This window comes from Scyliorhinus canicula, chromosome 15 (assembly GCF_902713615.1).
Source record: "Scyliorhinus canicula chromosome 15, sScyCan1.1, whole genome shotgun sequence".
In the NCBI taxonomy this organism is placed as follows: Eukaryota; Metazoa; Chordata; class Chondrichthyes; order Carcharhiniformes; family Scyliorhinidae; genus Scyliorhinus; species Scyliorhinus canicula.
The window spans coordinates 123984710-124010878 of record NC_052160.1 but is presented as its reverse complement, the minus strand read 5'-3'; the positions used below and the strand labels follow the sequence as shown (position 1 = coordinate 124010878).

General features: G+C 46.6%; 1 protein-coding gene across 3 annotated transcripts in view; it reads left to right on the top strand.

The window, feature by feature from the left end:
* LOC119978301 (C4b-binding protein alpha chain-like) overlaps positions 1 to 26169 on the top strand; it is a 55037-nt gene that overhangs the window by 15435 nt on the left and 13433 nt on the right. For 2 of the 3 annotated variants that reach the window (XM_038819827.1, XM_038819826.1), the window contains exons 4-10: positions 5828 to 5901; positions 6455 to 6640; positions 9872 to 10057; positions 10655 to 10849; positions 15648 to 15746; positions 19224 to 19400; positions 23410 to 23430. In XM_038819827.1, the coding sequence (XP_038675755.1) occupies positions 5828 to 5901; positions 6455 to 6640; positions 9872 to 10057; positions 10655 to 10849; positions 15648 to 15746; positions 19224 to 19400; positions 23410 to 23430 (938 nt within the window). The remainder of the gene's footprint in view (positions 1 to 5827; positions 5902 to 6454; positions 6641 to 9871; positions 10058 to 10654; positions 10850 to 15647; positions 15747 to 19223; positions 19401 to 23409; positions 23431 to 26169) is intronic. The other variant, XM_038819828.1, reaches the window with a different exon arrangement.

The window sequence follows — 26169 nt, the reverse complement described above, 5'->3', positions numbered from 1 at the left end:
CCACCAGTCCTGCTGTGTTCAGCAACATCTCCCTGCCTGCTCTTCCTCGGTCTCACTGGTTCTATTCTCTAAATTCTCTGTCCGTTATTTCACCTTCTGCCTAATACTTTGGTTCTCGCCCTCTCGCTACACTGGTTTAAACCCTCCTGTATGACACTAGCAATCTCGCACCCAGCATATTTATGCCCCTCCAGTTTAGATGGAACCTGGTCTTGCCTGCCCTGGAAGAGCTCCCAGCAGTCCCCTGCCCCCCTCGCCACCCCTGCCCCCCTCGCCGCCCCTCTATCATCGCTGACATGGCCCATCCGGGCCAGAGATTAATTGACATTAAAAATTAAATGACATCCCGCCAGCGCCAGCTGTTCTCGGAGGCTGCCGGCGGGATTTGCACAACGCCGGTTTTTGGCCGCTCGGAAAATTCAAAACCCGGTGGGAGCGGGAATAACGCCGCCGCCGGCCGATTCTCCGACCCTGCATGGGGTCAGAGAATTTCGCCCCCTATTTTTAACTTTCAACTTTCTACCCAACTCTCTGAACTCCTGCTGCCGAACCTTGTCACTCTTCCTGTCTATGTAATTTGTACCAATATGTACCACAAGGTTTTTGAATGTTTGGGGCTGGGGTTCATCTCGTGGGTGAGAACCACTGTACAGAAATAACAAACCCCCAGGTTGCTGTTGAGACTGACCACCTTCTACCCCTTCGCCAGGAAATCAAGAAAGGGCTGCCACCGCCGAAAGAACCCCTGTACCGACCCCCTCAGGGCAAACTTGACCTTCTCCAGCTTGATTAACCCAGCCATGTCATTAATTCAGGCCTTCCAACCGGGGGGGAGGGGGGGGGGGGGGCTGCGTGTCCCTCCACTGTAACGGGGTCCTGCACTGGGCTACTAGAGATGCGAAGGCCAGAATGCTGGCCTCTCTTGCCTCCTGCACTCCCGGCTCCGAAGCTACCCCAAAGATCGCGCGCCTCCAGCCCGGCCTGACCCTAGAACCGACCACTTTGGACAAAGTCCCCACCAGCCCCTTCCAAAACCCCTCCAAGGCCAGACAGGCCCAAAACATATGGGTTTGGTTCGCCGGGCCTCCCGCACCTGTCTTCCCCTCCAAAGAACCGGCTCATCCTGGCCCCTGTCATGTGCGCCCTATGCAGCACCTTCAGATGAATTAAGCTGAGCCATGCGCAAGAAGAGGACGAGTTCACCCTTTCCAGTGCATCCGACCACGTTCCATCCTCAATCTCTTCCCCTAATTCTTCCTCCCACTTCACTTTAAGCTCCTCTACTGAGGTCTCTTCCTCCTCCTGCATCAACTGATAAATTGCCAAGATTTTTCCTTCACTGACCCATGTCCCCAAGAGAACCCTATCCTGTACCCCCCTAGGTGGCAGCTGTGGAAACTCCGCCACCTGCCGCTTAACAAATGCCCTGATTTGCATATACCTGAAAGCGTTCCCGGGGGGCGGTTCCACTTCCCCTCAGCTCCTCTAGAGTCGCAAGCTTCCCATCAAGGAAGAGGTCCCCCATCTGTCTGATGCCTGCCCTGTGCCAACTCTCAAATCCACAATCCATTCTCCCTGGTGCCTCCACTGCCCCCCAGATTTTGAGAAGCCACCACTACCGCACTCGTGGAGTACCTTGCTGGGTGGGGGGGGGGGGAAGAGAAGAGTGGAAGTGGGGCTGTCACCAAAGCCTCCAGACTCGTACCCACACAAGACGCCACCTCCAATCTCTTCCATGCAGCACCCTCCCCCTCCATCACCCACCTGCGCATCATTGCCACATTCGCAGCCCAGTAATACCCACACAGATTGGGCAACACCAAACCGCCTACCTCCCTTCTTCGCTCCAGGAATACCCTCCTTACTCTCGGGGCCTTCTGTGCCCACACTAACCCGAGAATAGACTTATTCACCCTTTTGGAAAAAAGCCTTTGGGATCAATATGGGGAGGCACTGGAAAAGAAACCAGAACCTCAGGAGCACCATCTTAATCGACTGGACCCTGTCTGCCAACGAGAGTAGCAGCGTGTCCCACCTCCTGAACTCTTCCTCCATCTGCTCCACCAGCCTCAAAGTTAAGCCTCTTTCCTCCCCACCCCCTGCACAATCCCCCTCCAGTTCTTCGAATCCCTCAGCGCCATGGCTAGGGGCTCAATCGCTAATGCGAAGAGCAGAGGAGACAAGGGGCACCCCTGCCTCGTCCCCCTGGAAAGCCAAAAGTCCTCTGACCTCCTCCCGTTCGTCACCACACTCCACCGGGGAGCTGTACAGCAACCTCACCCAGCTGATGAATCCCTCGCCAAACCCAAACCTCCTCAGCACTTCCCACGGGTAACTCCACTCTACCCTATCAAAAGCATTCTCTGCATCCATCGATGCTACTATTTCTGCCTCCCCAGCGACCGACGCCATCATAACATTAAGGCGCTGCCGTAATTTGGCATTCAGTTGCCTCCCCTTTACAAATCCCATTTGGTCCCCATGGATAACCGTCGGGACTACATCTTCCACCCTTCTGGACAGTACCTTTGCCAACAACTTTACATCCACATTAAGGAGTGAAATCAGCCTGTAAGACCCACACTGAAGGGGGTCTTTGTCCTGCTTCAGGATCAGAGATAATTGCCCTGGACATTGTCAGGGGCCGAGCCCCCCACTCCCTGGCCTCATTCAGGGTCCTTGCAAGCAGCGGGCCCAGCAGATCTGAAAACTTCTTGTAAAATTCCATCGGGAACCTGTTAGGTCCCGGCGCTTTCCCTGCCTGCGTACTTCCCATCGCCTCCATCAGCTCCTCCAACTCGATTGGGGCCCCCAGACCCACTCATCCTCTACTCTTGGGAGCTCTAGCCTATCCAGAAAGCGGTCCATCCCGCCTGCCTCTCTAGTGGGCACCACCCGGTACAGCCCCTCATATATAAAAGGATTTGAACACCCCATTGATGTCCTTGCCACCCCGCACCAAGTTCCCTCCTGCATCCGTGACTCCCCCTATCTCTCTCGCTGCCTCCCGTCTCCGCAGCTGGTGGGCCAGCATCCGACTTGCCTTCTCCCTATACTTGTACACCGCCCCCTGCGCCCTCCTCCACTGCGCCTCCACCTTCCGGGTGGTCAGTATATCAAACTCTGCTTGGAGATTGTGTCGCTTCCTCAAAAGCCCCTCCTCCGGGACATCCGCATACATCCTGTCCACCCTTGCCATTTCCTCCACCAGCCTCTCCCTCTCAACCCTCTCCCTGTGTTCCCGAATGGATATCAGCTCCCCTCTTGACTACTGCCTTCAGCGCTTCCCAAACCACCCCAACTTTCACCTCTCCGTTGTCGTTGGCTTCCAGATACCCCTCTGTGCCCCTACGGACCCGCCCACACTCCTCTGCCAAAAGCCCCACATCTAACCTCCATAGTGGCCGCTGATCCTTCCCCTCCCCCAGCTCCCGATCCACCAAATGCGGAGCATGGTCAGATATGACAATCGCCCTATTGAGGACCAAAAAAGTAAATCCGGGAATAAGCCTTGTGAACATGGGAGAAAAAGGAGAACTCCCTATTCCCGGCTTCAAGAACCTCCAAGGGTCCACCCCTCCCATCTGATCCATGAACCCCCTCAGCACCGAGGCTGCCGCTGGTAAGTTGCCCGTCCTCTACTTCGAGCGATCCAGCACCGTATTAAAGTCCCCACCCAGGATCAAACCCCCCCCCCCCCCCCCGGGTCTCCAGGTCCGGGATCAGGCCTTTTCTTAGCCTCGCCTGATCCGCAACCTTAAGGTGTGTCTCCTGGAGCATAGCCACGTCTGCTCCCAGCCCCCTCCAGTGTGCCAAGACCCGGGACCGCTTCACCGGATCATTCAGCCCCCTCGCGTTCCATGTGACCAGCCAAATCTGGGGGGGTCTTCCCCCCCCCCCCCCCCCCCCCCCTCCCTCTGGGCCGATCAGCTATAGTTCCTTCGGCTCACCACGTGCCCAGGGAACCCCCCCAGGCCCGTATCCCACGCTGGCAGAACCCCCCCCCCCTTTGCCAGCCGTTTCCTTGTGGCCCCTGCAGCAGCAACCCGGTACCCCCCCCCCCCCCAGCTAGGGCCCCCCTAGCTGCGTTACCCCTGACATTGTACTTCTGTACGTCAGCCGACTCTTGCTGACCCTGGCTACTCCCGCCATACCAATGACCCCCCCCCCCCCCCCCCCCCCCCCCCGGATGCAACACAACCACCAATCCCCAACTCTTCCGGCGTGGGAAGAAAGCCCGTGCTTCCATCCCGAATCTCCCCCCCCCCCCCCCCCACCAACACGTGGGAAAAAGACAGGCACATGACCCAGTGGGACCTCAAAACTGCTCCCCAACCCCCCACCAGTGGAAAAAACTAAAAAGCACCACGGTAAATAAATAACAGCCTCAAAAGACGAAAAATCAGAGCAATGAAAAGGCAACATCAAACACAGCCAATATAAGCAAAAGGATACCAAGGAGGACAGAGCCTCCAAATAATGTACATCTTTCCCCAACCCCTCAGTTCGAGTCCAATTTCTCTGCCTGGACAAAAGCCCAGGCCTCCTCCTGGAGAGTCAAAGTAGAGCTGGCGGTCATTGTGTGACCCAGAGGCGAGCCGGTTGTAACAGGCCAAACTTCACCCCCTTCCTGTGAAGCACTCCTTTCGCTCAATTGAAGCCAGCCCTTCTCTTCGCCACTTCCGTGCTCCAGTCCTGATAAATCCTAATGTCCGCATTCTCCCACCTGCTGCTCCTTTCCTTCTTCGCCCATCTCAACACGCACTCGCGGTCAACCAAGCGGTGAAAGCGGACCAGCACCACTTTGGGCGGCTCGTTCAGCCTGGGCTTCTGCAGCAGCACTCGATGGGCACCCTCCAGCTCCAGGGGTCCCCGGAACGACCCCACGCCCATCAACGAGTTCAGCATCAGGACCACGTAGGCCCCCAAAACCGAACCTTCCAGCCCCTCCGGGAGGCCCAAAATCCGCAGGTTCTTCAGGTGGGAGCTGTTCTCTATCTCCACCATCCTTGCCAACCATTTCTTGTGAAGCACCTCGTGCGGCTCCACCTTCACTGCCAGGCCCAAGAGCTTGTCCTTGTTCTCCAAAGCCTTTTGCTGCAGCTTTTGGATCTCTGCAGCCTGAGTCGCCATGAGCTTGTCCAGCGAGGCCTTAAACGGCTCCAGGATCTCAGCTTTTAGTTCCCTGAAGGAGCACTGAAGCAGCTCCTGCTGCTCCCACGCCCACACTGCCGGTTCCCTGCCCGCCGCTATCTTTTTTCTACCTCGCACCTTCTGCTGCAAAGTCGACTTTTTGACCGCTCTGCTCCTAGTCCAGCCCATCCACCGGCTGCTGAGCACAGTGGCTGTGTTCCCACCCGAGGAAAAGTCTGATCAGTGCCGTTGCAGGCACTTAAGAGCCCGAAGTCCAAAACATAGCAGGAGCTACCGAACGTGCGGCTTGGCTCCGCATCGCCACAACCAGACGTCTGTACAAGTGAATGTTAGTCAGCTGACCCCAGACTGGCTGGAGGAAGCTGGAGAGCGGTTGCTTGTGGCATGATTATACAAAACAATGATTAATAACAGTATATAATTTACCCCAGAGTTGATGTTCATGCATAGTCTCTAGCTACAAGGGTTGTTCTAATAAATCAGACCATCCGACAAGAACATTACAGCCAGACTAAAGTTATTTTGCTTTTTACTTTGCTCCATTGCTAATGAGTTGATATATTTACCATTTTGTGGCATTTAATCCCTAATAACTCTTAGAATAATGGTGTAATAAGCAGAAACCTGTTTTAATTCAGTTGCTTTCCCCTTCTCCCCCCCCCCCCCCCCCCAGATACATCATCGTCGGTAAGACCTACCGGACATGTACAGCTAATGGTTGGGATGGTCAGGTTCCGACATGCCAAAGTAAGTTTGGAATTCTAAATTGCATAGAATGGTTGCCTTGTTTTTCCTATCTCCAATGATTGAATCACACTAATGAAATTTGCGTATCTGGAATGTTTGATTCATTGTTAGCTTTTTGGCATGCCAAATATTAGTAAGGAAGCAATCTTTCAAGGATCATTACATACTACAGTAATCATTGCTGTAAATATTCTTCAAATATTAGATACTGCAAAATAACACTTCATGATGCAGCAATTTGTTGTGCAACTAGTGAACTTCCTGAATTTGGAAGTTATTTTGATTTGCTTTGGAAGAAACTTTCTGCAGAGATTTGTTTTGATCTTTACTTTGCAGAATACAGATGGCTCACATCCAATGATCTCAAATATATAAAATGAAATAGTATCAATATAAACATAGCTGGAATCCTTTGTACTCCATGCTGCCACCACATGCCCCCATTAGCAATCTCCATAAGATCGGTTCTCCATTGAGTTATATGCGAGTGGAAAAGTGAAAATACCTTTGCCACTAGTTGTGGATACTCTGACTGAATTTATTTTTTCCATAGTTGTCATGTGTCCTGATCCTCCATCTATTAGTAATGGGTCAGTTTCATTACCACCAAATGGAGGGGATTGGATATATGGAAGTGTAGCAACATATTCATGCATTGCGGGCCTTTCCTTGATCGGTGAAAATTTCATCACCTGCACACAAACAAAAGAGTGGAGCGGGAATCCACCAAGATGTCAAGGTAAAGAACTATCAGTATTCAATTGTCATCTGCAGAAATTGAAGTTTGATCATAAACCGGTTTATTGACTAGTCATATTAACAGCTGTTGGCTTAATTTGTGGTATTACAAAGGAAATGGGTTTTTGTTACTGGTTTTAATTGTTCATTTATCCAGAGTTCCCTCTACATACTCCATTGTGACATGGATTTGGAGCCAGAGATGTTTTGTGGACAAAGTGACTGCACATTGCCACAGTAGTTAGCACTGCTGCGCCTCAGCGCTAGGGATCCAGGTTCAATTCTAACCTTGGGTGACTGTCTGTGACGTTTGCACTTTCTCCCTATGCCTGTGTGGGTTTTCTCCCACAGTCCAAAGAGGGACGTACAGGATGGGTGAATTGGACATGCTAAAGATGTGCAGGTTAGTGAGTTTATGGCAGGGGAATGGGCCTCACTAGGATGCTACCGTGCAGTGGAAAATCCAGCGCCTGGGAGAAAACTGGCCAATACGTTTGCGATGCTGCAGCCCCTTGCTGGCTTAGTTCCCGGCAATGGGATGTTGCACTTAGTAAAGGGACCCCTGTCTGGAAGCTAGGAAGTCAGTTTGGGGGGGGGGGGGGGGGAGAATTGTACCCTCTGGAAACACCCAATGTGTCAATTCCTGGAAAGTGAAACTGGTCAGCTGTGCTTAAACCCCTTGGATCCTTGAACTGCAAGCCATTTGTTGGTTTCCCTTTGGCAACCTCAAGCTGTCAGATTTGCTTCATTCATCTTCCTTCGTGGTTTGGAATAACTCTGAAGTGCTCTATCCAAATGTTTATAAACACCAACCACTTCAGTGGACTTCCGAGGTGGGGGGTCTGCACTAGATCGTTGTCTCCCCAAACAGAGGATCTCTCCCTTTGAATTTGTCCTTTACACCCAGAAGTGTAGGTCATCGAGAAAAGCAGTATGCCAAATACTGACTCCTGGGGAACCCCACCACTTACCACCCTGCAGTCTGAAAACAACTGTTAACTGTTGCTGTACACTCATTGTCATGCCATGGACTTTATGACAAACCTCTGAGGCACTTTATCAAACCATTTTGGAATGCTGTTGCTTTTTAAAAAAAAAAACAAAAACATGAGTCTTGTCAACTGTCCGACCTCGAGCCCCCTTTTTCGCTTGCTCCATCTCTTTTCCCTCCCGTCTCCTTCACTTGCCCAAGGAGCAGCGGCTTTGTTTTCTTCCCCCTTGTGGGAATGTACCTAGACTTCAGCTGAACTAACTCCTCTGTAAAGGCAGCCAACAAGATATTGGCCAGTGTATCAGGATTATTGTCTGTGGTTCCCACCACAAACTTTGTCACTGACTATTGTCTGAGGTTAAAGTTGGTGCTATATTAACCTGAACTTCCAGCCACATTGTCACCATCATGGCTGCCTATTCCACCTGTCACCCAATCCTGGCCCCTGCTCATCTACTTGAACTCTGATCTGTGCCTGTTACGTGCTGGAGTTGATTGCTTCTATAGGTACCAGTTTTGTCTCGTCGCCAGAAGGATGTGATTTCAAATCCCACTCCAAGACCTGTGGCACAAAATAGGCTGGGAGCAATGCAGAGGTGCCATAATTTGGATGAGGTTAAATAATCATTTGGATGAAATGTTAAATAGAATCCACGTCTTCCTTTTACTTCTGAAATCTATTTTGGCAGTGGTGATCTATGACAGAATAGTTACTGGATCTGCAATGATTTGATTGCCTGCATTCCAAGCGTTGTCCAGCATCTCTGACTTTGTCTATATAAATGTTTCTGGAACATACCTCGCCATTCACCTGAGGAAGGAGCTGCGCTCCGAAAGCTCGTGTTTGAATCGAACCTGTTGGACTTTAACCTGGTGTTGTAAGACTTCTTACTGTGCTCACCCCAGTCCAACGCCGGCATCTCCACATCATGGCTATGACAGAATGGTAGTGCAGTGGTTAGCACTGCTTATTCACCGCACCAAGGATTGGGTTTGATTCCCACTTGGGTCACTGTGGCATCTACATGTTCTCGTGTCTGTGGGTGGAATCCCACAAGTCCCAAAAGACTTGCTTGTTGGGTGAATTAGACATTCTGAATTCGCCCTCTGTGAACCCGAACAGGTGCCAGAGTATGGTGACTAGGGGCTGTTCGAGGAACTTCATCCAGGCAGTATTAATGTAAGCCTACTTGTGACTTGCGGTTGACGGCGACTACACTGCCACGTCAGTAACTTGTCAGCCATAGCCCATGTCGTTTTACTTGACAAGCTTCAGAAAAAGGAAGTTGCAGTCTAGGATAATAATAATAATAATAATCCTGTTGAGGGACACTTGTAATGCAAGTAAACTGTGAAAAGACTTGGACGAAGGGATATTACAAAAAAATGCTAAACTTGTAGAACAGATCAGGCCCTTCGGCCCTCGATGTTGTGCTGAGCAATGATCACCCTACTCAAACCCACGTATCCACCCTATACCCGTAACCCAACAACCTTACATTTTAGGACACTACGGGCAATTTAGCATGGCCAATCCACCTAACCTGCACATCTTTGGACTGTGGGAGGAAACCGGAGGAAACCCACGCACACACGGGGAGGACGTGCAGACTCCGCACAGACAGTGACCCAGCCGGAAATCGAACCTGGGACCCTGGAGCTGTGAAGCATTTATGCTAACCACCATGCTACTGTGCTGCCCCAGCTTGAGACCGATTGGCTGCCCCAACTTGAGACCGATTATCCAATGATTTAAATATTTGCGATTCTAGATTCTGTTGGTCAAGATAATAGAGGAGATGAAAATGGTATTAATAGCTGGGCTGTATCAGATTGTACTAAGCACTGCTGGGGAACCTGCTGTGGGTAGCCCCTTCGGTGGGGCAGAAAATCTTGGGGGCTGGTTTAGCACAGGGCTAAATCGCTGGCTTTGAAAGCAGGCAGCAGCATGGTTCAATTCCCGTACCAGCCTTCCCAAACAGGTGCTGGAATGTGGCGACTAGGGGCTTTTCACAGTAACTTCATTTGAAGCCTAGTTGTGACAATAAGTGTTTTTTTTTTTTATATTTCATCTTGGCCATGGCGTTCCCTTTTGTGTACTTTATTTCTCTTTCTTAAACCCCCCCCCCCACCCTCCATCTCCTCTCATAAGCCAATTATTTTAATGCTGAGACCTGTCTATGACACTTAAAACTCATGCTAGTCTTTAACACCTTGATTTTAAAAACTTATTTTTGGCAGTTGTTCAATGTGCTCGCCCCAAAAATCCTGATAATGGAAGGATTATTTCAGGCCTTCAACCTCAATACAGTTATATGGACGCTATCACGTATAAATGTGATGAGCATTTTGAAATGGTTGGAGAGAGTACTATTAAATGTACTGAAAATAACACATTTGTACCACCACCACCTACCTGTGAACCAGGTGAGTAAACATTTCTTCAGCTCTTAAGGGTGAAACGAAAAGATGCAGCTGGCGCTTCACTTTGTTTAAAACGCGATCCTTTTGTTGTGAATTTTCCTCAGTTGATCAAAATTAATGGCTCAAATATTGATCCTGTGGCTTTTGTTTTTGCTTTTGTGCTCTTTAGCTCGTGTTTTTTTAATTGTTCGGTAATCTACATGTTCATGGATGCTCAATTCTTTTTATTTTTATTTTTAGTCAATTGCAGATAGATACCTATTAATTCACAAAATTGGACATTATATATTTTTTCTCTTTCCTGCCCCACTTTCACAAGCCCAGTTTATTTTTACAGGAAGACCTGTCTAATACTTGAGACTAATGCATGGCTCTTTATGGCAATGATCAGCTCGAAATGCCTCTATGGACAGGTGGTTCTAGATTTTCAACCTCCTATATAGTTACTGGGACACTTGTGCATTTAATGTAATGACGTTTGTTTGTTTTTTAAAATGGGTTGGGAAGTGTTATTGAATGTAGTGAAAATAGTACATTTGTGTATTGTTACCAATTAAATATTAAGCATAGGAGCTAACTTTTTTCTTTATGTTGAAAAAGGTAACTGTAAGCAGCCTCCAGTATTGAAAAATGGCTTTCGAACTGACAATGTGTCTCAGACCACTTTTCCTGTGGGTACGAATATTACTTATGAATGTGACCCAGGTTACGTGTTTCAGAAAGGTAGTTCAAAATATATCACCTGTTTGAAAGATACAACTTGGTCGCCATTACAGGCTGTTTGTGAACCTGAATGTAAGTAATGAACAATTTTATTTCATTTACCCTCTCTTTAATTTTTCTTTTGCCCATTTTCTCTCATGACTTTGCTGTAATACATTTCCATGTGGTTGACCAGTCTTGCAGGACCATAGATTCATAGAACAGTACAGCACAGAGCAGGCCCTTCGGCCCTCAATGTTGTGCCGAGCAATGATCACCCTACTTAAACCCACGTAACCCGTATCCCAACAATCCCCCCATTAACATTACACTACGGGCAATTTAGCACGGCCAATCCACCGAACCCGCACATCTTTGGACTGTGGGAGGAAACCGGAGCACCCGGAGGAAACCCACGCACACACGGGGAGGATGTGCAGACTCCACACAGACAGTGACCCAGCCGGGAATCGAACCTTGTTCTGATCAGTCTGGATAATGTTGAGGTGCCTTAAATGTAGGCTTCAATACAACTTGGCTTTGATTAATTTCTCGCCCAACATCACTGCAAACTCCCTGTTTGGTGCTGTAATCTTTAAAAATTAAATAGTTATCCTGTTCTGATTATCTCCATTAATTAAATGAGCTTCTTTGGACCAATCGTGGGATTGGAGGGAATTTATTACAAATGCTAGCAGAACTCTAGTTATTGTTGGAGTTCTACTTCCCAATCTCCCTTTTTGTTGCCGTCTTGTTTTGTATTCAACATCCAAAGGTACAAAGATTTTGCATGTCTTTTTATGGATTTATTTGACTAACTTTATCCACTACAAAACTGCAACTGTATATCGGGCTCCCTATGTTGCTGCCAGCCAAATAAAGTATTTCATTTTGGATCTATTTCCTTCATTTTCCCCCTGCTGCCACCACACATCTACACAAGTGAGTGGAAAAGTGGAAATACCTTTGCCACGAGTTATATGCTTTGATAGTCGTAACAATGTCAAGGTATGATAGTCTAACTGAATGTCAAGGTAAAGAACTATAGATCAATATTGGTTTCATTTGAGAAATTAACAATCCAGTTGCACTAAGTGGTTTTCCTATGTGCTTATAATTATTCATCTCTAGTGTCCCAAATCCCTCTGTGCTCTATTACAGCATCCTATTGAACTATGATGTTGTGTGCAAGTCCAGAACTGGTACTATTCTCTAATTTCATCAATGTATGGTGCTTCCAGCTCAGCATACCCTAAGAGGTTAATTTTGTTCATCTCTAACAGTACCCAATAATACAATGACAGCAAATCAACTATTATCATCCATTTTAACATGTCCACTTCCTTGTGGTCAACACCCTTTCCATCCATGATCTTTGTGGAGGATTGAATTAATATCATGGCCTTTATGGAAAACTAATTGAGTGTTTGATGCTTCCCACAGGTATGCCCTTGTCTGGCTCTTCTTGACATGTCTGTATACTATACATTAGCACCACTAACTGCACCAACCTCCAATGCAGCATTTGATGTCCAGCTGAGTGGAGCTGCAGACATGCTGGTTGCATTTTCATCTACCAGTAGCCAGAGATTCACTGCAATAGCTTTCCTTCCCAGTGTCAACATACACCCCCCCCCCCCCCCCCCCCCCCCCCCAAACACCACCACCCACACACCTCGTGATCTCTCTGCTTGCTCGTTTCTCTTTGCTGCTCGCTCCTGTCATGTCATTCTGGGAACTTCTCCTCCTTTAAAGACTGCCCAAAGGTATTGGCCAGGGCACCAGGACTGTTGTCTTTGGTCTCCATGTCTCTGAAGCTATGTAACCCCCACTGCTCTAACCATTATTTGAGACGCAACCAGCCTAACAATGGTGTGATATTGACCCTAAAGTGATTGATTACATGTTGCCATTGTGATTGCCTATTTTCAATTCTGGCTCCTGTTCATCTAAAACTCTGATCTATACCTTTTTGTTCCCTTGAGTTGAGGTATCCGTCTTGCTTCCTAGGTAGATGTGGTTTCAAGTTCCACTCGGGGCCCAAAGCACACCAGCTGGTAGTGGTGTGTTTTCAGAGGTGCAACATTAATGAAATGTCAGTTCTCCTCTTATTCTGGTATCTGTTTCCCCAATGATGACTACTTTTACATTTTTTAAAAAGCTGCTTGAACCAGTTTTCCCATTTTGGGTTCACCTGGAGTTCCTCAAATTTAAAAAAAAAAAGTAATAATAATAATTTTCATTGTCACTAGTCAGCTTACATTAACACTGCAATGAAGAGTGTGAAAAGCTCCCAGTCGCCACTCCATCCTGTTTGGTACACAGACGGACAGAGGGAGAATTCAATGTCTTTACCTATCAAACACGTTTGGTATTTGTGGGAGTAAATCGGAGCACCTGGAGGAAACCCACGGGGAGAGCACACACAATCCACACAGACATTGACCCAAGCCTGACGCACAGTGCTAACTACTGTGCTAGTAGCCCATAAATTAGTTGCGCAACCCCTGAGCTGGTGTTTGGGCAGGAAAGTGGAGATAACGCCACAATAGATCAGCCATGATCTCATTGAATGGCGGAGCAGGCTCGAAGGGCCAGATGGTCTACTTCTAGTTCTTGTATTCCCGGTTGGGAACCTTGTACCCAAAGCAGAAATTGCCAATGGAGATTAATTTACCCTAGGGTCATAGCCCATTTTGAGCATGAGGAAACTTTGAGAGCAATTTTTAGCGCACAATTTGAGATTGGAAATTCAATCTTGTGCATTGTTCATGTAGAATTTTAGGCAAATTTCACTAGAACCCATGCAATAAGCAAAAGGGGACCTTCTGCAACTAAAACGAAATGGAATTACATTACAATGCAGGCAATTATAGACCCAAAAGTGGGTAGAAAAATGCATTTTCTGCAGGTCAGAAGATGCTAAGAGGCTTGTCATATCATACAAACTTAGAATGTGAAGACATTGACTTTTTGGGTTTATTACAAATAAGATAGAAAGTTGCTCCCTCTACCTGTAGAAAACCTCTGAGAAGACATGGTATGTGTATAGTGGCAGTGTTGTAGATATCTGGCTCATGTATTTTGGAATATAACTATTTTTATGATCTGGTTGTGAATACTGGATGGGGAGATTCCAGGATAGAGACTGGCTCAGTAGATTGTAACTTTTTAAAGAAAACCCTGGAGGAACAATCATGGGACCAAAAATTTGTACAGAAATAGTTTGATTTATAAAGCCTCAACTGTGTACAGTTTTCAAAAAACATCCCACTCTGAACCAAATGACTGATGCCACTCAACTGATCTTCTGTGGAATTCTCTTCAAACCCAAAAAGGCCACTTTAAAATCATCTTTCAAACCATGCTGTTTGCTTTAATAATCTATTCCTGGTTTTTCAAACTAAGCTCCGCTCCTCTAGAGTTTCCTTTCCTCTTAAATGCTATTACACACTTCAGATACTCGGTCCCCAACAAATATTATTCTTCAAACACTGGAAATAAGGACACCCAACCTCGTGAGTTGCTTCAGATATGTGGCTTGTTTGCAGCAAACCTCATCAACTCTCTCTTCCCAGATCTGTCTTTACCTTTCCATAAGCAGTGTCCTACTTTTTAACCACAAACTCTTAACTTCTCAATTTTTTTTTTCCAGTTCCTTAGCTAGCTGTTCTTAGTTTCTTGCTTTCTTCACCATTGCTCTATGATATAGCTTTTCTTCTAGCAAAGTTGCGAAAATGTTCCCCTCCAGCTTCCTAAAGCAAACTGCTATAAAGTCAGCTAAACTTTCAATGAAAAAGCCTTGTGTTAAGGTTCCTCCCTAATTGCTACACAACAACACCCTTGTCTACTTTTCATGTAATAGATTTCTCTTTAAGCCCAACAGATGCACATTTTCAACTGAAACCAAAAATCCCCAGATGCAAACAACTTGTCTGACACATGAATCTAATTATAAGATTACCCTTTACGCAAAAGCACGAAAATAAACCCAATTACATTACCTTATTTCTAATATTAACAGTATACCATGTCAGGTGGCAAGATGGCTAACACTGCTGCCTCACAGCTCCAGGGACCCAGGTTCAATTCCAGTCTCGGATGACTGAAGTTGTACGTTCCTCCAGACTTGTACGTTCCCCCAGTGTCTGCAGAGCAACTGGGTTTCCTCCTGGGTGCTCCAGTTTTCCCTCCGTCCAAAGACTTGCCAAGTTGATTGGCCATGCTTTAATTCACCTTTGTGTGCTCGCAGTGGGTCGGTGCAGACTTGGTGGGCCGAATGGCCTCCACTGCAAATTCTATGAAATATCGATCACTTAAAACTACTTTTTCTGACTGCAGTTCAACTGCAGAAAATAGGGTAAATATGATTAAAGCAAGCTTGGAGCATGATGTTGTGTTGCAGCACATCGGTTTTCAAAAATTACAAAAGGAAAATGAGTGGCTCTTGAATGAATCATTTGACTACTGTTTGTCAATGCTACCAAGAACCCAATGTCCAAAGTTTTTTGTGCAGACAATTGAAGTTGGCTGGATGGGCAAGTGAAGCATCACCAGATGGCAGAATTCCCTCCAGTGCCTGAACCTAATACTTTATGCCCAGAAGTAAAAATTTGATTTCTTTTCGGTGACTTCTCCCATTTCCTATTTAATGTAAGAATTCACTGTTGTGCACACTTACTAGGCTAACCAAGTAAATGGTTCCACATTAATAAATAAGTGAAATGAGATGTTAAAATGCTGTCCAGTTAGATATTTGGTTTTAAGACAAATTGGGAAGGTATAAATTGTGTAACCTGGGTAAGTATTGGGCACTGGCCAACTAATGTTCCAGATGAAAGATTCAAACTTGCACCTTATTGTAACACAAATTCCCTTTTTATTGTACAAGTTACCACGGAAGTATCGAGCTTCACGACAAAAGGTACCACAGAAGTATCGAGCTTCACGACAAAAGGTACCACAGAAGCATCGAGCTCCGTGACAAAAGGTATCTAAACCCTATTACAGTTTCAAAACTTTTGTGACAAATCCTTAATATCACCTCTGACTTCATTATCCAGTAGTATCAAAACTCATTGCTTGGGCCTAAACGCCAGCCAGATTAAGAAGTGAGATGATCAGGCTCCCTCGAGTCCCAGACCCAGGGTACGTTCTTACGATAGTTGTCACTCTAGACATTCCTTTGTGTCTCCTCGTACAGATCTTGCTGACTGATCATGCTTCGAGTCATGTACTGTTGCTTGTTCTGGTGAGTGTGCTTTACACTCAATTTGGCTCTGTTTTATTACTTGGCTCTAGAGTCGCCAGGTATCCTTATGATACCACCACGAGGTTCTAAGTTCAGATCAATGACTCAATACACCAATTAGTAAGGTTCAAATCAAAACACGTTTATTAATACACAGTTAATCGCTACTCATGCAGACAATATTAAAAGACTAGGCTATTCCTACCACTAACGGGCGGTACTTATCTGGATAAGGGAACCCGCCGGGTCAGGGAACAATGGCCTCTTGCTCGATCCTGAGTCTGCAGGCTTCCAGCTGGTACGGACTAAGGGGTCAGGAGCATCTATCTCGTAGTGTGTTGTCTGGACACTTGCTTGATGGTGCAGCAGTTGGCCAGGCTTCTCCTCCTTACAGTCAAGTTCTTTGAGAGCTGCCAAGATGTTCTGCTGGGAGGGCTGGCTAAGAGCGAACTGACCTTCGTCTTATAGTCCTCGGGTGGGGGGGGGGTGGGGCTTCGCGCCCTTTTGGACGGACCCTGAGCTTGCTTCCAATCTATTGGATCCCATACCAATCGATTGGTTTGAATTCCCCAATACTGGGGCTGTTTCCCAATCGCTGGGTGGTCCTTGGGTGCCTGTTTGCTTCTTTTGTCTTTGACTCCTGCTGGCGCCGAGGAGTCTAGCTTTACTTCGATCACCTTTGATTGTTACTATTGTGCCCGGGAATCGCTCATTAATATGCATGGCTGCTGGTTTCAGTGCTGTCTGCTTTCTTTGTAGGCAGAATACACAGGAACAGTCTGCAAACTGCTTGTTTCTCTAGAATTGTCCAATTTACCCTGCGTTCCTTGTGTTTCTCCATTTTGAACTTGAAGTGGCCAACTCCGGTGGCTACAGTACTCACCGGACAGCCACTAATCAATCACTGTCTTTTTGTCACGAATGTTCAGGGAGCCATGTCGCTCTTGGGAGTATGAGGAGTCTGTTCAATCATTGTCCACCTGAGATATAGCAACAGTCATATCTCGTGAAGTGGCTGTCTAATCAGCTGCAGTGCTTATTCCCTGGCTGCAGATCATAGCAGTTTATGCTGCTCCCACTATTTGCATGGTGATAGAGTTGACTTTTGTTGGTGTTGCAAGATGCCTATCTGGGTACAGTATTTGGACCCTTTGTGAGGGACAATGGGATTGAAAGGAACTCTAGTATACCGATAACCAATATATGAAGGTTCTCACCAGGTGGACAATATCACTTCTGTAATTTTAGCTTTTGTGACACTAGGCATGTTAATGCATGCATGCTAGTTTTTCCCCTTTGTAAGCCTAAAATTGCCTGCTACGTCTTGGACCCCATTTCTGGACCCAAGTTCTTACTGTCCCACCATGATAAAGGCACTCTAAAGGGTTGGCCCAAAGGGAGCTTTAAAATGTATGATCTGAAGAGCTTGGGGTCACCAATGATGCCCTAAGCTTTCCTCTAACTGTTACAGGCCTGCTATCTACTAATGATTTTACCTGCATTGTTGACAATTCAGGCCAGCTTACTTGGGTTACCATACCAGAATTTTAACACCCTCTCTAACAGATTTTGGCATATGTCCTCTGAAATATTGACTCACTCCAATCCCCAGTTTTCTAATTAAGAACAGGTACTGGCTAGCCTTTTTTTAAAGATGGTAATTTTGTGAAGCTTGATTTCTGGTCTGTTCCAAGATACTTGACACTCTACAACCTCTACCAGTTGATAAGATACAAATTAATGTTTGCACATGCAGACCATTGCTATATAAAAGTAGCTCTTTGGATTTACCTATATTGATCTTTTAATTGTACTATTTCTAAAGGCTGGAAACATGTGAATTTCCTTTCAATTGTCATTTTATCTTTTAAAAATTCCACCAAATCCATATCATCTGCACACTTAAATGTTACGTTCCCTTGATTCTCATCTCCTATATGGTGTATATAGATGATCCAATGATTTAGCCCCCCCCCCCCCCCCCCTTCCATTCACATTCAAACAATCTTTTGTAACAGAATGTGAATTTACATTGTGTTGAATGCTGAACTGAAATCAATAAATAAGATGAAGAGTGGGACAATGGTATCGTAGGCAAGTATGTTGATGCCCAAAATAGCAGGCAAACCAAAACTAACTCCAATCATGAGGATGAACAATATCACTGCTGCCATTTGGCTTTGTCACACCGGGTCTATACCACAGTACACCTGGCCACTTTTTGAATATATTATGGATAAGTCTTCCTAAAATATGGTGGTACAATATGAAGTGTAATGGTTGTTCTTGGGGATGACCTCCACATGGCAGGGTAATGCTGTGCTGTTGAGATTTGGTTCGAGTCCAAGCCAGGCAATTCGTCCAGTTGCTTTATGGGCAAAACAAAGGCAGAGCAGCTTGTGCAAGAAGTTATTAATGACTGAACAAGTTTGCTATTGGGGTATGATGAAGATAAGAATGATGCACTGTTCTTGTCTGTTTCTTTTTGTGTGAAAATATAGTTTTTCATAAAATATCAAAAACATTACCAAACAATTCTGGCCAAGTGCAATGATATCATTTTGATGTTGGAAAATGTGAAATTCGTGAAACTCTATCCACTTACAGCCCCTTAATGACTTTGTCCACCATATTTTGCACTGGAGTCTTGCAGTTATCTGTCGGCTCCAATTTGCAATGGCAAAAAATCTTGTTGGTACCCAAGCTTACAAACTAGATCTATGATCAAAAGAACTGCTAATTTTCTTACAAATAAAATGGGGCTCCCTGATTGATTGAGCCTCAGAGGGGGGGGGGGCTCCCTGATTGATTGAGCCTCAGAAAGGGGGCTCCCTGATTGATTGATTGAGCCTCAGAGGGGGGGCTCCCTGATTGATTGATTGATTGAGCCTCAGAGGGGGGGCTCCCTGATTGATTGATTGAGCCTCAGAAAGGGGGCTCCCTGATTGATTGATTGAGCCTCAGAGGGGGGGCTCCTTGATTGATTGATTGAGCCTCAGAGGGGGGGCTCCCTGATTGATTGATTGAGCCTCAGAGGGGGGGCTCCCTGATTGATTGATTGAGCCTCAGAGGGGGGGCTCCTTGATTGATTGATTGAGCCTCAGAGGGGGGGCTCCCTGATTGATTGAGCCTTTTTTTTTTTCTTTTTGTGACCTAAGGCATTTGATCTAACAGCCTGTTCAGGTCTCTGACTTTTTTGAGTTTTATTTTTCCCAGCTATCACATGTCCTGATCCTCCACTCATTCAGGATGCGACTTCATCACCTAAAGAAGAGATCTGGGAATTTGGAATGAAAGTGACATATTCATGTAATGGGAACTTTACATTGATTGGCGATGAATCCATCACTTGTACTCTGGCTGGAGAGTGGAGTGATCCACCAACGTGTCGAGGTATAGGTTCAAAATTAGTTTTGATTATCATCTTTAAGTTGAGAAAGTTTGAACAGAGGTATTATAGTTTTTTTTTCTGACTGCGCTATTTGCAGCCACTAGTTTAATCTGTTGCATAAATTGGAGCTGCCAGAGGAGCGTCTGAGATGAAGGAATGTCTGGAGGTAGGAGAGGGCGGGATTGAAGGAACCAATGGGGGTGGAAGAAGTGCAGGCAGTGATGGGAAGGTGCCAGGGAGAGATGTGCTCTCAGTGCAATTTTATAGAAAATTTGAGGATAAGTTGACACCGCCGTTTGAGGATGCAATTGGGTTTGGGTAGTATTGTTGCAGACGATGGGACAGGCATCAATATCACAAATTACAAAAAGAGAAGGATTCGGTGGAGCATGGTCATATAGGCCCATTTCTCTGCCAATATCTTTGCATCGACATTCAGTAAAAATGTTGGTGAGGCTGGAAGAATGCCTTCCAAAGTTGGTGGGGGAGGATCAGGCTGGGTTCGTCGAGGGCAGGCAGCAGAAGGAAGGTAGCTGGAGGTGCTGGTGGCATTAGATGTGGATAAGTTGTTTGATGGGGTGGAGTTGTGTATTTGTGGTACTGGAGATGTTTGTGGCATGGGTGAAATTTATTGAGGGTCCAAGAGCATTTGTGTGTGAATGGCATTTTCACTATTTCTGGAAACTATACAGGTGGTACTTTCCACTATATTTCTGGGAACGATGCAAGGCTGCCCCCTCTTTTGCTTGTGCTGGCGATTGAGCCCTTGGCCATTGTGCTGAGGGGTTCAGACTTGTGAATGGGGGTGGAGCATAGGGCTGTACATGGACAATCTGCCGCTGTACATCTTAGACCCGAGCTTGTCGGTGAGATATAATAGGGTTGCAAAGGAAATTTGGGCCGTTTCCGGGATACAAGTTCAATTTGAGCAAAAGTGAATATTATGTGATCTTCTACAAGGCCAGATGTGGGAGGGGTGCCTTTCCATGTAACTCATTCTAGGCATTTGCAGGTGGCATGGAACTGGGCATGACTTTGTAAGCTTAATTTCAAGAGCCTCCTGTTTCGGTTCCAGTGTTTGCCGATCTTTTTCCCAAAGTCCTTCTTTAAAGGAGTGGATGGGCTGGTCTCATTTGTGTGGGGAGGGAAGCGGTCCTCCAAAGAGGGGAGGGGGTGAGAGCGGAACTCTGATCCCGATTTCGGTCTCTTCTGCTATTTAACCAGTGCACTGTTAAATTGTGCCCCAGTGCCAACTTGGTTTGGAAAAGTGGTGGGAGCCCACTGGTGCCATTGTCGGTTTTCCCAGCCACATTTTTAAACTCTTTGACAAAAGAAGTGGATCCCCACAATGTCATGCTCGTGAGGCAGGTGTTAAAAGATTGAAAAAATAAAGGTGGTGAGTTGCCGCCGGAATGCAGTGCCTTTGCATCTATGTGAATGGGCAATTTAATGTGGGTGGACTGGACAATTTTTAGCATTGGGGGGGGCCTGAATTTTTAATTGAAAATGAAGATCCCAAAGTTGGGATCCCTGTTACATTACTGGGATTGGTCTTGAACTCTAAGCTTGTCCTACGTTTTAAAAACAATTTTGCAACCCACCACTCTGAAAACAATTAATTGCATTTGTCGCAATAATGCAAAATGGTTTTGCAAACATTTGTCTATGTTTATGGCCCACAGGTTGTGGAAATAGTAGGTCCTTGAGTTTGCTTCCAACACAATTGGCTATATTACTCATGTACATTTTTTTGAATTCATGGTCCAAGATGCACTTTCCTTGCACTCTAGGCATTAGCATAGACTCTAGGGGTAAGCATAGATTGTAAAAGTTTCAATAGGTATGTAAAAAGGGAAGAGATTAGTGAAGTACATGTTGGTCTGTTTTAAAAAAAATAATTTTTTTCAAAATATAAACATCACCACTATATTAACGTAACAACCCAAGAATAACACCCACCCATCTTCAAACGCAACTACAAACAAAAGAACACCCAAACAACAAAAGGGAAAGAAATAACACCCGCCACATCCCACAAACCCATGTACACAGTCCTCTTTCTCTCTCTCTCTTCCCCCCCCCTCCCCCGGGTTGCTACTGCTGCCGGCCTATTTCCCTACCTTTCCGTCAGGAAAGGCTGCCACCGCCTAAAGAACCCTTGTACTGATCCCTTCAGGGCAAATTTCACCTCCAATTTAATGAACCCCACCATATCATTGATCCAGGCCTCTACGCTTGGGGGCCTCACATCCTTCCATTGGAGCAAGATCCTCCGCCGGGCTACTAGGGACGCAAAGGCCAGGACACCGGCCTCTTTCGCCTCCTGCACTCCCGGCTCCACTGCAACCCCAAAAATTGCGAGTCCCCAGCCTGGCTTGACCCTGGATCCCACCACCCTCGACACCGTCCTTTAACTGTATGAGGCTAAGCCTCGCACAGGAAGAGGAGTAATTCACTCTCTCCAGGGCATCCGTCCATGTCCCCTCAATCTCCTCACCCAGCTCCTCTTCCCATTTACCCTTCAGTTCCTCCACTGAAGCCTCTTCTACCTCCTGCATCACCTGGTATATGTCCGAAATCCTCTCTCCTCCAACCCACACCCCATGAGAGCACCCTGTCCTGCACCCCACGTGGGGGCAGCAAGGGGAACCCCTCCACCTGCCGCCTGGCAAACACCCTCACCTGCATGTACCTAAACATGTTCCCCGGGGGGAGCCCAAACTTCCGCTCTAACTCCCCCAAGCTCGCGAACCTCGCCTCCACAAATGGGTTCCTCAACCTCCTAACCCCTACCCTATGCCAGCCCAGAAATCTGCCATCAATGCTCCCTGGGACAAACCGATGGTTCCCCTGTAACGGGGCCTCCATAGAGCCCCCCACTTCTCCCCTATGCTGTCTTCATTGCCCCCAAATTTTGAGGGTAGCCGCCACCATTGAGCTCTTGATATACCTCGTTGGAGGGAGCAGCAACGGTGCCGTTACCAGTTGGTCTGTTAATTGGCAGAAAAAATTTATGTTGCCCATCAAGAAATGGCATAATGTATACTAGTGTCCACTGTGAAGAGACAAAATTTGGAAATTATAGGGAACAAATTTTAAACTTGTGAAATTGGTATTGGTAAATAACAGGGTAGCATTGTGGATAGCGCAATTGTTTCACAGCTCCAGGGTCCCAGGTTCGATTCCAGCTTGGGTCACTCTGTGCGGAGTCTGCACATCCTCCTCGTGCGTGTGTGGGTTTCCTCCGGGTGCTCCGGTTTCCTCCCACAGTCCAAAGATGCGCAGGTTAGGTGGATTGGCCATGATCAATTGCTCTTGGTGTCCTGGGTTGCCCTTGGTGTTGGGTGGGGTTGCTGGGTTGTGGGATGGGGTGGAGGTGTTGGCCTTGGGTGGGGTGCTCTTTCCGGAAGCCGGTGCAGACTTGATGGGCCGCGTGGCCTCCTTCTGCACTGTAAATTCTATGAAAAACAAAGTCCCAAATGCTCTGGACTTGATCAGCTGCATAAACCTAAACCAATGTAGGTACAGAGATGGTTGATGCATTGGTTTTGATCTTCTAGAATCCTCCAATTGGTTGCAAATGTACAAAGAAAGGAGGATGAGAGAGAAAACCAGAAACTATAGGCCAGTTAATCAAAAATAGGAATGATGTTTTTGAGTGGAGTAGTGTTGGGCTCAAACTGCTAGTTTCTAACTGTGTTAATGAGCACATTTTTGTTAACTATGAATCAGCACATATTACTTTGGAACGCAGCATCATTAGCGACCAATTCCAACAGTTACTTTCACCTCCAGAAATGTTTACTTTTGCCAGATTTGACCACCCTGGCTATCGAGGTTGCACCTATGTCTTTTTTTTCTACCCTATAGTAGAGGTGTTTTATTTTTTCGAGGGACACTTGTTACTCGTATGATTAAAAGGATTTGACTGCTGTGTACTATACAATATGTACATTGCTTTTGTGCATTTATTGGTTTAATATTTTTCTAATTTTTTAAATTTCTCCACAGGTGGATCTTCAAGAAATGTTGGTGAGTATAGAGAACTGGGTAGTACAAACGTGTGGATATTCGCAAATGTTTGTACAATGCATTTTTAACATGATTTTACAAATTGTTAATTGGCAAAGGCAAGCAAAATTCAAATATTCACAAAGTAATGGCTATTTTGGGATTCCGAGCTTCTAAATTAAGCATAAACAGTTAATGGCATTTACTGCATATTTTTGCCATTTGCCATTTAAATTCCTATTGGTATGGTAAATAGTTCCTGCTTATTTTTATGCTGTGCAGTTTAATGTGACCAAATTGGTTTATAAATATGAATGTTATATCATTTACAAGTGATTTGGTATTCTAGTCGCTTAATTATTGTGCCTCTGCCTGAATTCTGCTTCAACAGCTTTATTAATCCTGTTAATTGTCTCGACAAAGGGGCAGCACGGTGGCAGTGGTTAGCATTACTGCCTACGGCGCTGAGGACCCGGGTTTGAATCCCAGCCCTAGGTCACTGTCCGTGTGGAGTTTGCACATTCTCCCCGTGTCTGCGTGGGTTTCACCCCCACAACCCAAAGACGTGCAGGTTAGGTAGATTGGCCACGCTAAATTGCCCCCTTAATTGGAAAAAATAATTGGGTACTCTAAATTTATTTATTAAAAAAAAATAATTTCTCTACAAAGAGAACTTAAGAACTTTACAGCACAGGTACTGGTCCTTCAGCCTGCCGAGCCTGTGCTGGCCCGGATTCCTTATTTAGACCTAATTGCCCAAACGATCTGTATTCCCTGCCTGTCTGTTCATGTGTCTTAATTGTGTGCCTCCAGTGGCAACACGTTCCAGGCACTCGACATCCTCTGCATGAAAAAAAAAAATTTCCGCTTATCTCCCCTAAACTTTTCCCATCTCCCCTTGAACCTGTGTCCCTTTTGTAGTAAAATCTTCCACCCTGGGGAAAGTACTTCTGACTATTCACCCAGTCTATATTTATGTAGACCTCAATCTGGTCTCCCCTTTCCTCCGTCTAGCTTATTCAACTTCTCCTCTTGGATAACCTTCAGACCAGGCAACATCCTGGTAAACCTTTGCACCAAAGAATCCATGTCCTTCTGGTAGTGTGGCATGCGATATTACAAATTTGGTCAAACTGTAATAGGACCTGCCAACTCTTGTACTCCATGCCCCTGCTGACTAAGGCAAGCATGCCTTTAAATATTTTAACTATTTTGTTCTCTAGGATGGGTGTCATTTCAGTTCGGGTAGAAATTTGCTTCTCTGTCCTATTAGCCTGGAGCATTTTCCAGCCTGTTGGATCTGCACTGGCCTGCTGAAAGAACATTGGGCCTTATCCCAGTAACCTTGAACATTCATTGAGCAATTCAGTCCTTGGTTTTCTTGGGCAGGCAATTGCTTCAAACTGCAGCAAAGATTTTGACATTAACCTGCCTTCTCCTAAGTTGTTTGGTTATCTTGGTGCCTGAAATGCCATTGCAGCAAGTAGTTCAGGTGCTTTTACATCTGGGGTACTCAACAGTTCTATTCTTCAGAAAATTGGGTGGAGATAAGGCAGAAGTCTCCACCGATAGCAGGGTTTACAATGTGATGGAGGGCCATCAGGAGAAACCTGTTTGGAAGCTAGAAAGCAGTTCAGACAGGCAGTGGGGGGGGAAAAAAAAATTACTGTTCTAACAAGCTGGGCATACACCAGCTCGCTCAGACCAAGGAAGCGGAAAAGAGAAAATGACCTGTGTTTAAACCCCTCAGATCCTTGAGCTTCAATGCACTTATTAATTTCCCTCAGCTGGGCTGTGATTGATGTCTCTCTGTCTCTCTGTCTCTCTGTCTCTCTGTCTCTCTGTCTCTCTGTCTCTCTGTCTCTCTGTCTCTCTGTCTCTCTGTCTCTCTGTCTCTCTGTCTCTCTGTCTCTCTGTCTCTCTGTCTCTCTGTCTCTCTGTCTCTCTGTCTCTCTGTCTCTCTGTCTGTGTGTCTCTCTCTCGGTCTGTGTGTCTCTCTCGGTCTGTGTGTCTCTCTCTCGGTCTGTGTGTCTCTCTCTCGGTCTGTGTGTCGCTCTCTCGGTCTGTGTGTCGCTCTCTCGGTCTGTGTGTCGCTCTCTCGGTCTGTGTGTCGCTCTCTCGGTCTGTGTGTCGCTCTCGGTGTGTCGCTCTCTCGGTCTGTGTGTCGCTCTCTCGGTCTGTGTGTCGCTCTCTCGGTCTGTGTGTCGCTCTCTCGGTCTGTGTGTCGCTCTCTCGGTCTGTGTGTCGCTCTCTCGGTCTGTGTGTCGCTCTCTCGGTCTGTGTGTCGCTCTCTCGGTCTGTGTGTCGCTCTCTCGGTCTGTGTGTCGCTCTCTCGGTCTGTGTGTCGCTCTCTCGGTCTGTGTGTCGCTCTCTCGGTCTGTGTGTCGCTCTCTCGGTCTGTGTGTCGCTCTCTCGGTCTGTGTGTCGCTCTCTCGGTCTGTGTGTCGCTCTCTCGGTCTGTGTGTCGCTCTCTCGGTCTGTGTGTCGCTCTCTCGGTCTGTGTGTCGCTCTCTCGGTCTGTGTGTCGCTCTCTCGGTCTGTGTGTCGCTCTCTCGGTCTGTGTGTCGCTCTCTCGGTCTGTGTGTCGCTCTCTCGGTCTGTGTGTCGCTCTCTCGGTCTGTGTGTCGCTCTCTCGGTCTGTGTGTCGCTCTCTCGGTCTGTGTGTCGCTCTCTCGGTCTGTGTGTCGCTCTCTCGGTCTGTGTGTCGCTCTCTCGGTCTGTGTGTCGCTCTCTCGGTCTGTGTGTCGCTCTCTCGGTCTG